Source organism: Simochromis diagramma, unplaced genomic scaffold (assembly GCF_900408965.1).
Source record: "Simochromis diagramma unplaced genomic scaffold, fSimDia1.1 OVJJ01000107.1, whole genome shotgun sequence".
NCBI lineage: Eukaryota > Metazoa > Chordata > Actinopteri > Cichliformes > Cichlidae > Simochromis > Simochromis diagramma.
Genome location: NW_024387209.1, coordinates 995,887 through 1,013,069, shown reverse-complemented (window position 1 = coordinate 1,013,069; position 17,183 = coordinate 995,887). Strand labels below are relative to the sequence as shown.

At 38.7% G+C, this 17,183-nt stretch overlaps 1 protein-coding gene across 5 annotated transcripts in view; it reads right to left on the bottom strand.

Annotated features, from left to right (window-relative positions):
* Positions 1–1,731: 1,731 nt before the first annotated feature.
* Positions 1,732–17,183, bottom strand: part of LOC120746271 — a 38,299-nt gene continuing 22,847 nt past the window's right edge. For 3 of the 5 annotated variants that reach the window (XM_040051671.1, XM_040051673.1, XM_040051672.1), the window contains 16 exons: positions 16,880–17,128; positions 16,481–16,738; positions 15,959–16,261; positions 15,589–15,858; positions 15,384–15,467; positions 15,175–15,237; positions 14,669–14,752; positions 13,595–13,665; positions 10,091–10,152; positions 9,723–9,778; positions 8,957–9,171; positions 8,008–8,273; positions 5,776–5,889; positions 5,259–5,400; positions 3,490–3,530; positions 1,732–3,239 (listed from right to left, as the gene is read on the bottom strand). In XM_040051671.1, coding sequence (XP_039907605.1) covers positions 2,976–3,239; positions 3,490–3,530; positions 5,259–5,400; positions 5,776–5,889; positions 8,008–8,273; positions 8,957–9,171; positions 9,723–9,778; positions 10,091–10,152; positions 13,595–13,665; positions 14,669–14,752; positions 15,175–15,237; positions 15,384–15,467; positions 15,589–15,858; positions 15,959–16,261; positions 16,481–16,738; positions 16,880–17,128 — 2,542 coding nt within the window. In that variant the 3' untranslated portion in view covers positions 1,732–2,975. Of the gene's footprint in view, positions 3,240–3,489; positions 3,531–3,572; positions 4,027–5,258; positions 5,401–5,775; positions 5,890–8,007; positions 8,274–8,956; positions 9,172–9,722; positions 9,779–10,090; positions 10,153–13,594; positions 13,666–14,668; positions 14,753–15,174; positions 15,238–15,383; positions 15,468–15,588; positions 15,859–15,958; positions 16,262–16,480; positions 16,739–16,879; positions 17,129–17,183 lie in introns of those variants that run through there. The other 2 variants (XM_040051675.1, XM_040051674.1) reach the window with 2 other exon arrangements.

The following is a 17,183-nucleotide window of genomic DNA, read 5'->3' as shown; positions in this document are numbered from 1 at the left end:
AGCTGAAATAGCTTTAAGCAGACCATTCCTCTCTGAACCTGTGGAGCTTTCACAACAAATAACCTGAATTCAGCTTGATGAACAGTCTCTCAGGTCGCTCCATCTGCTGTTTATAAAAGAAACGCTTCCTGTGGCTCTGTTTGTAGGTTCTGCTGGTGTCCACAAGATGGCGAGCTTGGAGCAGCAGAAAGATGACACGAAACACTTCTGTGGATTTTTATACAATATTTTTACTGAGAAAGAGAAATTATTAAAAAAAAAACATGCAAATCACATGTAAATGGTTTGGATACAAATAGATAATCTATAACAAGCTGGCAGCAGAGATTGTAAAGAAATATAGCAAAATATTTATATAAAATATTTTAAGTGGTTAAAAAGGACTGGATTGGTTTTACTGTAGAACACAGAGTATGTACAGCAACACAGTCATAAAGATCCTAACATAATAGGTCATTTCTTTATTTGATATATAAATACATCTTAAAGTTTGTTGACTGCAGACTATTTATCAATATAAGCAAAGAGATAAGATATCAAGATGTAGAGCAACCATCACACTAGTCAGTGTTGTGCCAAAAAGTGATTTCCAATGTTTTTTGATTATTTTTTTAAATTTATTTTGTCATGAATTTGCTTATATTGTTAAACAGACAGCAGCCAACAGGATTTAAGAAAAGGTTATATATATAAATGAGCTGTTTTAGAAACATCGTTATGATGTTTTATTTGTCACAATATTGTGACTCTTGTGCACATCAGTCTTTAAAACAAAGATTTTCAGCTGGATAAATAAAGGATATAAAAAAGTCACTTTCACAGATTATAGAGCAACACGTCATTTACAGAAGTTTAAATATGGAAATCCCTTTTTTGCGCACACAAGCACTCTGCACAGACAGAAACTGAAGGAGATTTGTGATAAAATAGTTAAACGAATAAAGACTCAAACACTTTGTGGAAGCATAAACACTAATGCAAGAAAAACAACATCCATTATTTACAGGTGACCTACTCATGGCCAATTCTCATAAAGAATTAGATTTTCCAACTGCTATTTTTATGCTTCCTGTGTAATTATCTCATAGACAGCAGGACAAAAACATGCAGGTTCACTATAGTCAGACCATCATGGCAGCTTCTAGCTTTTTCTGACAGTGTGACAAGAATCTCCAGAAACCTTTGCTGTTATCACAAACACAGCCGTCTTCTCTCTGTGTGTTTTATTCTGTAAGTAAGTCTGTTGTGCATTGCATTGAATTACCAGTAAATGAAACAGCCTCATGTTTCCTAACAGAACAGGGAGAAATCAGTATTATTAGGTCTGGAGTCATTACAGTTAACAGCCTGCTGGTTGTAATCATCTCAGTGCTTTTCTGTCCCTGTTTCTATGGAGATGTGTTAATCAGTGATAGTCTGGCACAACAAGTAACCTTGTGCCCAATTATGCAACTCTTTTCTTGTTTCACAGAGGATCATTATCAAGATATGACGACAGCAAAAGTTTTGATAAGGTGTCACTGTGGAGGTGGGGGTGCATACAGCTGTGTCAGGGTTGGGTTAGCTGAGCTGTGATGTCACACGTGACTGTTTTTTGTGGTGGAGGTACGTTGCACATAAGGTATAGATCACAAAGAGAATGTAGGATGTCTGAATACATATACTGTATCGCACTCAGTATTTCCTGAATGGCACAATCATTGAGACAATATCACATCAATTACAGACATCTGGCCTCTTATTATTTATTCCCTGAGTCCACATGCAGCTGTACATTGATGTGAAAGAAAAAATATTTATTTTAAGCAGACAAAACTTGAATTGAATTATAAACGAGGTGTAACAAAGAGAAGAGAGAAAATTATAAACTAAAACTGATAGATATGTTTATGATATTTTCTTCCAGTTATCTCAACGTACCAAACATGGTTTTATCCTGACTGTTTACTCATTACATCTTTACTCTCATTGGTCATTACAGAGTCTCTCTGCTCTGTCCTGACCGAAACATGCGGACCAGAATAAATACAGTTATCACAAAAGTACAAAAAATAAATATGGCCAACTTCCTGCATTGATAAAACAGTTGTCGTCTTTGTTTTGTCTTAATAAGAAAATAACTGAATAATCATCATTACACAAGCATCAGATGTAAAACTGGAAAAATTAAAGGAGTGAGACACAGCTGGGAAACAAACAAGACAACGAGGCACGGAAACAAATGTAAATACAAGGCAAAGAGACAAATGACTATCAAAATAAAACAGGAAGTAACTACACAGAGGATCGCGTACCCAAGATGAAAACACGACGAAATGATACAAAAGGACACAGGTGAGGCTATACTGAACCGAACCACAAATCAGTAAAAATGAAGATATACTCAAAATGTAAACAGAACACGCTGGCTGCTCTTTGTCTCCATATGAACTGTCCTCTTAATCATCAAAGATAAAAAGAAAAAATCTGACCTAACATCAAAGCTCATTTGATCTAATGTTGGTGTGTCCTTCACTGCTGACTCCATGAACAGTATCACACTCCACCCAATATTTTCACAAGCAGAGTAAAAACTACGATTCTCTGACGACGACAACTGCTTCAGATCTGCTCTGTGCACAATGTTGTTGGACTTCCTCAGTCCAATACTCCAAACCAGTAAAGTCAAAAAAGTCTTAATATTCACAAGACTGTGATCACCTCACTTCATGTGGAACATACACAGTTCAGTTTATTCTGGGAGCTGTAGCAGAAAGAAAGCAGCATGAAGCTTCTTAGCTGCTCTTTATTCATGTTGGATTTCAGGGAGCTCCTCAGTCTTTTACACACATTGGTACTTATTTTTACCTCCAATACACTCAGCCCAGGAGTATGCATGAAATAGAGTGACCACACACCATCTACGTATTCACTGGAAAACTAGCTTCTCTGTTCTCACATAGAGAGCTGTGTACAGTCTGTGTGAAAGCAGATATTTAATGTCTGAGGGTTGATAATTTCTTCACCAGGTCGTTCCTACATATCGTCTTTAAGATGTTCTCCATCACCTGCACAGCTCCAGTGATCTCATATGTCTGCACCATCAGATCTACTGTGTCATTTCTGTCTGCTTTGGACAAATAGTTTTCTTTGATGGGTGATATCTTGTTCCACACTTCAGTCTTCAGGTGCCACTTAAACTTCTTGAATTCTTCATCGTTTAAATCTTCGAGGATATCGGGAAGCATCACCATGATTTTCTGTTAAAATCAGAGCATACTGTCAGTCTGTAGATGAGGCTTTGCAGGTCATAATGAAAGGAAGTTGAAACCATAATGGTGTACACAGTGAATAGAAGATAGCCTTACAGAGAGCAGAGATAGTTCTTTAGTTCCTCACTTGATCCATATCCTTATTGATAACAGCACACTCATTGAGTCTATACAGAAGTTAGCTAGAACAGATTCAGACACTGACAATAAACTTTGTCCAAACTGAGATCAGCCTCACCTCTGCTGGGATTCTCCCATCTGCAGAGAAAGGTAGATGATCTGCAAGGAGCCAGGGATAAGAATTATAACACGCAAGCATTTAAAAGAATTGACGAATCTTGAAATTAAACGCAATGTTTTTGTATTGCAAGTCCAAAATATTTACTGTAAATCACGTGTCCTGTGTTATTTTTGAAAAAGGGTAAGTGACACATTTGGGAAAAAGAAAATAAAAATATCCTACAAACAGCTTGTATTAAAAACCTCTATGGACATGAATGTGGCCAGAGGCAGCAGGTGAATGGCCTCCTGAAAATGTCCGACAGCCCTTGAGTCAAACAAAAAAAAGTTTCTATTAAAGGCATTTTAAGCCATGTTAACCCACTCAGATGTTTGGACAAGGTGCTGCCAGTCCTGCCATAGAACTGCTTAGTCTTGCTTTCCAATCTAAGGAACACTTAACTCTCTATTTTTTCTAATTTGTGTCTCCTTGTCTCCTCCTGCCTGTGAATCTCAGTTCATCATGCTCAAGGATGTCCAACTTCCTAAACTGCACCTGGACAAGAGAAGAGACTTGAAGGATGAACACATCTAATTGATCCTTTTATCTGTAGATATAGCCTAAAACTACAGCATAACTGTTGCCTTATGTGTTGAGATTCGTGATCAGCAAAAGTGTGTTTAAACATTACTTGCAGACCTGCACATCTCTGGAATCAGCTTGTCAGGAAAACTCAGATTCGGCTCAGTGCTTCAATATGTTCACCACCTTCTCACTAACTGCTCTGCAGTTTTAATCATACATTTTTTTTAATTTGTTTAACCAAAAATGGTTTATTAGATAGTCACCCTGATAAATTGCAGCTGGCCGTTTTTCTTCTTCTTCTACATTGTATTGGGGTTTTTTTTTCAGTGTTGATATTATATATTGTTTTGTTTGTAGGTTAGTTGCAGGAATTTCTTAAGGTTAGAAGGACCTGGATGACTTCTAGTTTTTGGGTTCTAAATTCAGATGAAACTGAGGTTATTGTAATCGGCCCTAAAAATCTAAGAAATATGGTGTCTAACCAGATTCTTACTCTGGGTGGCATTACCTTGACCACCAGTAACACTGTGGGGAACTTGGAAGTGTTTTTTGACCAATATATGCTCTCCAATGTACATATTAAACAAATATGTGGGAATGCTTTCTTCCATCTAATATCTCTAAAATGAGAAATATCCTGTCTCAGAGAAACACTGAAAAACTAGTTTATGCATTTATTACTTCTAGGCTGGACTACTGTAATTTATTATTATCAGGATGTCCTAAAAACTCCCTGAAAAGTTAATCCAAAATACTGCAGCAAGAGTACTGACAGGGACTAGAAAGAGAGAACATATTTCTCCTGTATTGGCTTCCCTTCATTGTCTCCCTGTTAAATGCAGAATAGAATTCAAAATTCTTCTCATCACATACAAGGTCAGAACTGGAACCAGCTCCTAGTTTGGATTTGGGAGACAGACACCCTCACTACTTTTAAGATTACCCTTAAAACTTTCCTTTTTGATAAAGCATATAGTTAGGGTTGGATCAGGTGACCCTGAATCCTCCCTTAGTTATCCTGCAATAGGTGTAGACTGCAAAAGGTCTCATTAAATACAAATAGGCATCACAGCTTCTTAAACACCTGGAGCTCAAAAAGTGCTAAAATATGAGGAAGAACTCAAAGTCAACATGGATTAGTCAAGATGAATATTGTACTCTATTCCTTTCTAACATGTCCAGAGAAATTTCAGGATGATGACCTGTTAGATCGGCTTCATGCTCCCAAACCTCTGTGTCGGTTTGGTCTCGGATGGTTAGAGTCACTTCATCTGTGTTCATTGGAAGGCGGATCACAAATGTTGGGGAGTAGTTTGGTCCAAACTCCATGTCAAACTCAGCTCTCTGAAAAGAAGCATAGCATCAGTATCTTTAACTATGGCAGTCTCATTAAGTGATTGTAACCCCATTCCTCTTATCATCTCATGTCTCAATTCATATGGATGGACATAGTTTTGTACACCTAAGGCCCAGATTCTGTTTATAGTTTCCTCCATTGTAGACACTGATATTTCTGCCAATAAATCCTTACATGGTACCTACATGAACATAAAATGTACAACATCTTGATTCAAAAAGTCAAATTAAATGTTAAATGTAGAGAATATCTGCATTTCAGACACAGGGTGATTATTTTTGATATTGCTGGTATTATTTTACACACAGCTTAATGCCTCCATTTCATTAAAGTACTGGACAACTTTTCTTCAGAGTACTTACTTTGGGTTGGATTTTATTGGCCACGGGACAGTGAACGGTGTAGGTCGTATTTTTGATGAGGTTACACGCAGAAGGCACCAGGATGAAGTGGGAAGGTTGATGATGCTTGCTTACCTTAAGAGTCATCAGAACATTTTATAAAGAGTTTTATCCCTGCATGAAACTATTTACACAATGACACCAAATAAAATCTACAAATTTTAAGAAGGGATACACTTGAACCAGCAAACATTTGGCATTTTAATTGAAACTTCTATGATTTGTTATCATGACACTATTTTTCTAATTAACGTTTGTTTTTCCAGAAAAAAATGCATGACTGACAGCTAAAATGGGTTAGGGTCCGAACAACACAACCTCCACGCCATCTGCCATCACACATTGTGACAGTTGGAGAATTTTGGTAAAGATGGTGGATAGAGGTTTAGATTACTGGAGAAAGTTTTTAAAACCTTACATGTGGGCAAAGTCAGCTAGCTTTAATCAGGTGCAACTACTGGTTTCATACAAGTGTTTCTTTTAATTTCCAAAACATTGAATTAAAGTTTATTTACATAAAGCTTTAAAGTAACTACCAAAGTAAGGAGCCAATTGTCTTTTAAATATGGCTGCTATGTAACACACTTGCTTTTACAAGGATTTTGATAGAAGTCATCAGTTTAAGATGACGATGTTTTTTTAGTAACACTTTAAACTGGCTGTGGGTTGGTAGGCAGCCATAATGTCTAAACACCATGTGCTCCACAAAGAAGGAAATGCTACAACAGCAACAGCACAAGTCAGCTTTTCACAGCCTGTCCACAAAGAAGGACAGGCTCACCATCATAAAGTTCGCGGATGACACCACAGTGGTTGGACTCATCTCAAGGGGGGATGAGTCGGACTACAGAGATGAGGTCAACAGACTGACTGAGTGGTGTTCAGTTAACAACCTCCAACTGAACACCACGAAAACTAAAGAACTTATCTTGGACTTCAGGAAGGGCAGAGCAGACCCGGCCCCACTTTACATTCACGGGAACTGTGTGGAGAGGGTACACTCCATGAGGTTTCTGGGCGTGCAGATCTCTGATGACCTCTCCTGGACTGCAAATACTACGGCGGTGGTTAAAAAGGCCCAGCAGCGTCTCCACTTTCTGAGAGTGCTCAGGAGGAACAACCTGGAGGAGAGGCTGCTGGTGACATTTTACAGAGCCACCATAGAGAGCATCCTAATGTATGGCATAACAACATGGTATGCAGGGTGCTCAGCTGCGGACAGGAAAGTACTGCAGAGGGTCATCAACACAGCCCAGAAGATCACTGGCTGCTCTCTGCCCAGCCTGGAGGTCACTGCAAACTCTCGGTACCTCAGCAGAGCTGGCAATATCATCAAGGACCACTCTCACCCCAGCAACCAACTGTTTGAACTATTACCGTCAGGCCGACGGTACAGGTCACATAAAACCAGGACAAACAGATTCAGGGATAGCTCCTTTCCCAGAGCTATGGCCTGCATTTGTATAGCGCTTTTCTAGTCCCTAAGGATCCCAAAGCGCTTCACACTACATTCAGTCATTCACCCATTCACACACACATTCACACACTGGTGATGGCAAGCTACATTGTAGCCACAGCTGCCCTGGGGCGCACTGACAGAGGCGAGGCTGCCGGACACTGGCGCCACCGGGCCCTCTGACCTCTGCTATCACCGTAGTAAATAAGCACAAAAACAGTTGAACCTATTCCATACCGTCACTGTCATTATATTATGCTGCTATTCATACTGTCATTATATTAATGCTGCTATCCTGTATATATTGTACATACTACTGTTTGAGTACTTACGATTGTTTTTTTTTTGTACTTTTTATATTTTACATTTATATTTATTATTGAAACTTGCACCAAGGGAGTGGCACTCCAATTTCGTTGTACTCTGTACAATGACAATAAAGGCTATTCTATTCTATTCTATTCTATTCTATTCTATTCTATAAAGGCTATTCTAAAATCAATTATTATTACCAGAAATTATAATGGGACTTATTTGTAAGTGATTCATTTCTCCCACTGCACATCTACACTGGAACACATTGTGGTTCCACCTGCCACATCCAATTTTAATCAATGTTCACATTCATTGTTGGTAGCTACAACTCCAAGTTAATATAAAGCTACAGAACTATGCACTAAACTGGATTCTATTGACACAATGAAAAAGATGAAGCTGTAACAATAATGAATTTTTACCTCAGTCATGGGGATGTTTCTTGGCAGAAGAAGCACATTGATGTTTTGAGTCTGTTTTGTGTGGTTTGGTGGACTGAGGAACAATAAAACTTGCCCCTTAACTTGCTTGTTCCAAATGCCCATCAGGAAATCCAGGACAAGGCCAAAGGCAGAGAGGTGGGGGTTATCGACAATCACATGAGTATCTGTGATCTTTAGTGGTTTGATGAAGCTCATTGCATCATCAGTGAAGTGGGCAACAGACAGGAGGCCATCAGAGAGCAGAGCTGTGAAAACACAGAGTCAACAGACATGTATTTATCTGAACACCCACTGATCCACTCAGTTTAACTACCCACTCTTACAAACAGCCTTTTTATCCCTTTTCTGACCCTCTTATCTCTTCTCTGTTCCTTTCTTTTCAACATGCTGTCTGGAATGAATTCATATTACTAAGATCATCATCAATCACTTCAATATGACCGTGCACTTTCACTTTCTCCATTTTCAGTGAGTGAGCTCATGTGCACGACTATGTTCACGTGTGACTCATAGTGAGAATCTGTATGTATATTTGTGCCCATTCATATACACATATAGCGACACACACACACATAGTTGAGTACACGTAAAAGTCAATCAATATGAATTATCAAGGCTGAAGAAATATATCGGGGAAGCAGAGAGCATGAAAATAAACAGCCTGCTCTCCAAAGATCTATCCAGCATGTACTCTCAGCGTCAAGAGAATAACAACACAACACAGCTGGAACTGAGCAATATTAGGAGAACATTTGGGAGAAAGAGGTGTCACACAACACCACTGCCAAGTGGCTGGTGGACCTAAGAGCAGACTGCAGCAACCACCCAGAGCAAGAGCCAGTCAACATCACAAAGGCAGACATACAACAAGTCTCTGGGGTGAGTGGGTGATTATTGTGGGCATTACTGTCAAAAATAATCTGCTCACCTTCCTGTGTTTCACAGTGTGGGAAGTGTAGCTGACGGACAGCATCCTCACAACATTTGATGTCGAACAGTGGCCCTGCAGCCATCTTTCCAGCTGGTTGGAGGACGCTCTCATCCCACTGGATGATTTTGTACAGGAGCTCTGCCTCTCGAGTCGTATCAAACACCAGTCCAGTCAGAATACAGTGGAACAAACCTGAACCAGGACACTTGAACCTGCAGGATATAACATAAAGGTTGTATGACCTGAACTTTTAAACCCTAAAATGAAAAACTTTGTTCCTATCAGACTCCGCCTCACGATCACTGACCAAAAAGGGAAAAAAGAAGAAGAGAGAAATACTAAAAAAAAGACTTTCACTAGTTTGTATTATTCTTTCAAACTGTAGCACACAGACAAAAGTAAAACATATATCAAAGTTAATGCAGGTAACTCCAGGAGCATTTACTCCTGTAGCACCTCCACTAATGATGAAAGAGTGAAACAGAAATTATAGTAGTTTCTGTTGGTGGTTCAAAGGAAAGCTTGTTTTATTTTTCTACATTTCCCTAATTTTGTCTTCAATGAGATGAAAAACACAGCTAAAGATTTTCCTGTAGTGTGCATTAAAAGTATTATCCAAAATATAATGCTAAAATGCTCCCAGAGGTCTGCATAATCTGTGTTGTTCTAATTGTGAGACATGAGAACAACAGAAATTTGATAGAAAATTTACTGAGAATGTGACATGAAAGCTGTTACAGCTGTGGATTTATGATGTTGTTACCTGTAGGAGATTTGTGCACATTCATTTTTTACTTCAGGTATGAAGCTGGATGGAAGCTGGAATTTAGAAAGAAACATTTGTTAATAAATGGTGAAAACTTAACTTAAGCATGCTTTACAGATAAATTGTATGTACAGTGTGAGAATACAGGGCTATAGAACCTGACAGTAAATTTACTAATCAGGATCCCACAGAAAGGGTATAAAGCTAAAGCTTGATGCAATATGATAATTATTCATGTGTAGTGTAGTGAAGTTTGTTAGTTTCATCTTATAAATTCACAACAGGCATTCAAAGAGTTTGTTAGGATCTACCAATCTTAGAATCTTCAGATTATTCTGAAATATAAATATAGTTTCTTTTCTCACCTTCTTCACATCTTTGGGATTTATGTCTGGTGTATTTGGACCCGGTTTGACCTCAGAGTCATCTGATGGGAGAAGACGAAGAGCTGTTGGCAATATAAACTATACTCTAGCTCTCTTCACAAGATCTGAGTCAGTCTGACTTCAGCAGCTCAAGGTTTCCTGCCATCATTTTTCTCTCAGAAACTTCTGGATTCCACCTGTGGAAATACCTGCTGCTGTTTCCCCATTTATTGATTTGGTTAAGTTAGCTGGTAGCTGTCCAATGCTGAACCATGTTAGCTACAAACAATTTAGTTGAATATTTGTATTCTCTAATATTGTCTGCTATGTGGATAGACTCACTTTTCAGTTATACTCTACAGCTACAGCCAACGTTTTTTGTGTTCAATATAGACCGAGTGGGCTGTTGTGGTAATCGTCTACTTACAGTACTGTGGAAAAGTCTCATTCCAAACCTAATTTGTTTATATTTTGCTAGGAAATGTGAGAAAAAGGTGTAGTGATTTATTTAGCTTTTTTATTTTTATTTACTCTTTTGCAATTTTAATTATTTCCAAAGTCGATATTTGGTATGACCAGTTTTATTCTTCAGCACAGTCTGAGCTCTCCTAGGCAGCTTTCTTGTCATTTCTTTAAGTAGTCTTCAGGAATAGTTCTCCAGGCTTCTTGAAGGACATTCAAAATTCTTCTTTTGATGTTTCTGCCTTTTGTTTCATTTTCTGTTAAGATGATCCCACACTGCTTCAATAATGTTGAGGGTCCAGATTCGGGAGAGGTCAGTGTATGGCTGATAGTGTTCCACTGGGATCACAATGGAAAACACAATGTTCTCACACACTTTCTGTGTTTATAATTCCATCAAGTTTGAAAAGATCTTCGCCACTGGCTGAATTACAGCATCAAACCATGACAGAGATTCCACTGTTTTACAGATAGCTGTAGACACTCAGTGTTGTCATCTCTCATGACCTTCTCCAAACATACTGACAATGATTTGAAACAAAAATTCTTGTGTAACTCCGTTTCCCTTCCTTAAGAATGGCTTCTTTACCCCGATCCTTCCACTGAGACCTTTTCTGATGAGACTTTTGTAACCAGTAGAATGATCAGCTGATGGTCCAGACACCTCTCTTAGGTCCCTGTGTCAGGTCTTTGTTGGATTCCCTCCTATTTCTTAAGAACATAACAATAACTAAATAAAAAAATAAATAAAAATGTATTTATTTATTTTTAGGAATGATGAAATATGCTAAGTTTTCTGGGAATAGCTGAGAATCCCCATGTTGGTACAAAAATACTATTTTTATGCCTGCCAAACTGTGTTATCTTTGAAAATGTTAATAGATTCAACTAAAAAAATGGGGGGGAAAAATATGTGATTTTGCAACAAGCTATTAGAAGAAATTGCCTAAAGAAACAATTTAAAACTTTTTATTACACAAATTTGTCTAGTATGTGTTGACAAAACACTGGTTTATTTGTTGTTGTTGTTTTTTAGCTTAAATAATTCAGTGGTCAGTCTTAACTGGCTTAAAAAAAAAACAAATAAAATATTATTGTGAAAGTGTGTTACGGTTCTGGGTCATTTTGACCCGGCTTTTGCAGTTTCTTATATTTTGGTAAATTTCTGTATTATGATTTATGTTCTGGTTCTTTAGTTGTGCTATTTTGATTATTATTCTAGATTTAGTTCAGTGTCAATCTGTGTCTTTGTAAATTGTTTCTTGTTTTACTTTGAAGGTTCATGTCTGATGTCAGTGTGTTCAGTTTTACTTCCCTGTCTCGTTAGCCCTGATCTCTCCCAGCTGTCTCCCTCCTGTTTCCCATTCCCTGATTACTCCCTGTGTATATAAGCCCTGTGTTTTCCTTTGCCCTCTGTTGCGTCATTAATGTCTGCTCACCCTCATTTTCACTGTGTTCCCTTTGCCTGCCTGTTAGTTTATTTGTTTTCCCAGTTTAGTTAGTTTTCTGTTCTTCTTATTTTCCTGTAATAAACTGAGTATCTTAAGTTCACCTCTGCCTCCATGAGCCCTGCGTTTGGGTCCAATCCTGCCTACCTGCACAGCACACAGCCATGACAAAGTGGTCATGGAAGCAGAATGAAAGGTGGCTGAAGATTTTTGTATAGTGCAGTATTTTAGTAGTTATTTTCCTTTGTGTATCTGCTTCCTTACAGTGGCTATGTTTACAAAGATTCTAATATTCCCATTTATTGGCTATAAGACTAAACAAAATAAAAAATGTAATAAATAGATACAAAAAGTCAGGATGAACACTGCCAAACTCAGTTCTGAGGTATGGGACCTTTTCATAACATAATTCAATCTTAATAATTGGTTACTTCAAACTTGCTGGACAATGTTGCCATCTTGACATAAATGCACAGCGACATAAGCTTCAATTGATTAAAATATGAGAGCTGCAGCTTTTAAAATTCCACCTGAGTAGAATTTAAAACAAACCTTTTGATGGTTTAATGTTATGTTTTATTTAGAGGTTAATCACATGAATATGGTGTTATTGATGGCTAATATTAAGGGCCTGTTCACTAGCAAATTTGAGTAAAGGCTGAAGGGGTTGTTTTAAAAGTTATAAAACACTTTTTTGGCTCTAAGGTCACACATTTACAGGAGTAGATCAAGTAATCTCTCTCTTGGGATATTTTTGTTGATGTTGTTACATTTTTCATAATTCAGTATAGCGCAAATCATGACAAAAGTCACGTCAAGGTGCTTTATGTTGTAAGGTAAAGACCAATGTTGGGCAATTTACTTTGAAAATGTAATTCAATATAGTTAATAGTTACTTCTTCAAAAAAAATAACAGAGTTAGTTACTGAGTTACAATATTCTAAAAGTAACTAATTACCAGAAAAAGTAACTATTGCGTTACTTTAAAAATAAATGTAAATATGTAAAAGAACTTACTGAAATACTAATATATAAATTACTAAATATACTTGAACATACTAAAATATGTATTCAACTGTTTGTTATAATTTGAATATGTAGTTGAAATAAATGGGCACTTAATAGAGGGGACTAACAGGAAACACTGTACACTAATCTAAACTATTCAAATGTTACCCTGTGATAATATGAAATAAAACACCAATCAGATAAAATTTTGTAATTGTAGATAGAGCTATTTTTTTTTCTATTTCCAATAAATAATACAGTAAAACACAATAGATGTTTTAAACCTTGTCTTTGATCTCTTTTTAAGAGAAAAATATTTTTTTCTACTTACTTCCACTTTAAAATTGCTACCTTTGAATTATCCAGACTCTCAATGATGGTGTCTCATCACTGTGTGTATGTACAATGATGAGACACAGTTTGTATGTGAACACCCGCCCAAGTCTGCCTCTTGTGGGTTCACCAGGACTACTTTACTCTTCCTCAGCCAATAAGCAGCACTTGTGTGAAGAACTGACATTTGTAAGACTCAGATACTCGTGTTTGTTCCTTACTTATCTTCTGAGAGAAACTACTGAAGTCGTACCTATTGATGAAGCTGCTGCCTGGATTTCCAGCATCTCCACTTCAAGTTCCTCCGTTTGCTCCTCCTCTGATCTACAACAACACAAGAAAAGCAAACTTTAAATGTGCATACATTAGATGGCATCACCTTGTATGTGAGGAGACTGATTCTGGATTTAACAGGGACCCAGTGAAGCGTATCCTGTCCTACCATAACTCTGAGACAGGATTTTAGAGATATTATGGAAGAAAGTAGTCGTGCATATGTCTTTATTATGTGCACTGAAGGACATATGCTGATCAAAAACTACTTCAAGATTCCTCACAGTGTTACTGAAGGCAGAGAAAATGCCATCCAGAGAAAGTATCTGGTTTGATACAACGTTTCTAAGATTTTTAATAAAATCAGTTTAATCTGAATTTAGAAGCAGGCAATTTGAGTTCATCCAGGTCTTTATGACTTTAAGACATTACTGCAGTTTAAATAATTATTGTGTGACAACAGCAATCTAACATTAGTACAGAGCAAAGTGAGTCGGATAGTTATGCCACAGAACCTGGACAGGAGCTTTTAAAAGGTATTTTGAAAAGCATATATTTTTTTAAAAAATCTGAGGTTTCCACTATATATGCTTGTCCTCGAAAACAGCTAAATGCCTGTTTGTTTTCTGAAGCTGGCCAGACGTTTGGATTCCTGTTGACATTTGTCTGACGTTTGGATTCTGTAGCTGTGTACTTCCCTCTGCCTTCATTGATTAGTAAGCTAATTAGGAATCTGTCATAACTATTGTGAAGCAAATGAAGTTAGAAGTGACTTACATTTTTGTTTCTTTTTTTAGAGTTTCTGAAGTGCATCTTTTGTTTTTCTACTTTTTCCTCAGTACCCCTGTACTCTTTGACTGTTGTTTCTGCTGCTGTAGGTCTTTGATCAACTCAGAATAAAAACTCTGACTTAAGTGCTTGAAAGCTCGTCTCAAGGTAAAGCAAATATGTTGTTGTTATTATTATTTTGGGCATTCTACATTCTGTGAATGGTTCCTCCGAGAGTCTGAGGAGAAACTCCTTTACTGATGGTGACTGATTCATGTTGGCTCACCGCACACAGTCGATGGAGGGGTTGATGGAGAGCGGCTGCAGTAACACATCAGTCGAAGCATCAGTGATCTGATTGTGACTCAGACTGTAACACAAACACAATGAGTGGCTCTAATTGATTACTGCACATTAGCTGAAAGATACATAAAATCAATGAGGTAAACTCACAGTAATGATACAACTGATATGTTTGTCACTGTGATAAAGCAAAACAAGACAATCCATTGTGAAAATGTCAGGATGACAGTCATAGAGACTCTGCAACACTTCAGAAAAAAAAAGATAAAAAAACTATATGAGCTTTGCTTTTATATAAACCACATTCTTAATTATGATATTAAAGAAAAATATCTAATTGTTATCAAACCTCTTTAACCTGATTTTACTATCTTACACTACTGACAAATATGATCACAGTATTGATGCTTTCGAGCCAATATTTTCATCTAATGATTATCAGAGGACTGTTAAAGAATTCCTCCCTAATGATGGTGACGAGTTCTTCACCAGATCTCAAACTGCTTGTGTTCCTTGAAGGCTGCTCTGTGCACGATGTTGTTGCTGTAGAGTCTAGAAAGAGACCAAAGCAGAGAGAGCAGACGTCACTCATTCATTCAGAACAACATGAATCCATGTGAGCTCAGACTGTGAATGATTCCTCTGAGAGTCTGAGGAGAAACTCCTTCACTGATGGGGACTGATTCATGTTGTCTCACCGCACACAGTCGATGGAGGGGTTGATGGAGAGCAGCTGCAGTAACACATCAGTCGAAGCATCAGTGATCTGATTGTGACTCAGACTGTAACACAAACACAACAAGTGGCTCTAAGTGATCGCTGCACATCATATTTTTGTAGTGTGTGTGAACAGGCTGATGGTTATTGGTGCCTCCCAGAGAAGGATCAGTGTGTGACACTCACTCCAGGACTTGGACTTTGTGCAGATGTGTGATGAGAGGGAGCAGCAGCTGGTCAGTGAGCTGACAGTGACTGAGGTCCAGTTCTGTCAGCCCTTCACACGAGTCCAGCATCTGGACCAAAGACCCACAGACCCTCTGATCCAGCGTGCTGTGACTGAGATCCAGCTCTCCACCCAGGGCTCTACACAGGGACACCGCCCGCCTCACTGTGTCCCTCTCACTGTTCACAGGAACCAGAGACACCAGCTGGAGGAGGACAGTTTTACTGACTCTAAACAGGACAAACAGAGCAAAGAGAAACTGTCAGGATGCATCAACACCAGTATGAACGAGCTTCTCACTGGTTTAGACTCTTCTGTGGTCTTTCCCACCTGAGGCGGACCCTGTGGAGGACAGGAAACAACAGGTCCAGCACGCTGTCCTCCACCTCACAGTCTCGCAGGTCGAGCTGTGTGTCCCGGCTGCTGTGTGTCAGGATGGTGGAGACGGCCCTGCAGTCATCAGCGGTCAGACTCAGAGGCTCAGGCTGATCCTCCTCTGGTAGCTCCACACAGGAGGAGCAGGACAGATCCAAGCTGTGCTGCAGAGTCCTCAGCAGGCCTGACGCTGCCTCCTGCTGGACGTCACAGGCAGCACAGCAGTGGATGAACCTCAGCAGCTGATTCCTGTCAACACTGCAAGGAAAAAACAAATGCAGAAGTACCGAATGTTAAAGAGTGTGTTGTAGATGATTTTAATGGGTCTAATTGGGCTTGTTTATTTCTCTTTCAGTTTACTGTTGGACAATCTGATCAGCAGGTCTCGTTAATTAGTACAAAGCCACAAGGTTGACCTTTTGTAGGAAGATTAACCTATGTGTTCATATTACATGAAGTTTACCACCAATATCTCACCTGAGATGAGAAACGTTGTCCAGCATGAAGAGGATGGACTCTACTCCCTCTGCTGGTATGGAGGTCCACAGGAGGTTCAGTTTGACTCCGTCTCCGTGTTTGAGGATGAAGATCAGAGCAGCACAGTCCACTGAGTCCAGCTCTCTGCAGCTCAGGTTGATCACATGACCAAGTGACCTCAGTAAACTGGGCACAGCGTGACTGTCATGAGCTCTGTAGAGCTCTCTGATGGAGCTCATCACAAAGCTGGGACTGGGCCTAAAAACAAACAGTTTATTTCTAAGGACACTTTGTTTAAAGGATCCATAAACTTCTGATTAAAGATGAGACAGCATTTCAAATCCTCCTGATTAAACAGCAGAAACTGTGTTTGGTAAAAGATCAAACTACATTCAGCACCTTTTAAACACAATCCTGTCCAGAAAGGGAAGCAGACGTGTGGTTTCCTCCTGTAAGAAGAGGTTCTTCCTCAGGTTCACAGTGATGGTCTGAGCTGATGCCTGCTGCAGCAGATAGTGAAGAAGCTCCCAGTTCAGACAGCAGGAGGTCAGGTCTCCACCAACCTTACTCAAGAAGGACAACGTCAAGTCCTTGTCCTGGATTTCATGGAGGAGACACAGAAGCTGCTGGAAGCTCTCTTCACTCAGTCTGCAGAGATCATAAATATAAAATAAGCTTTAAAGTAAAAATGTACATTTTATTT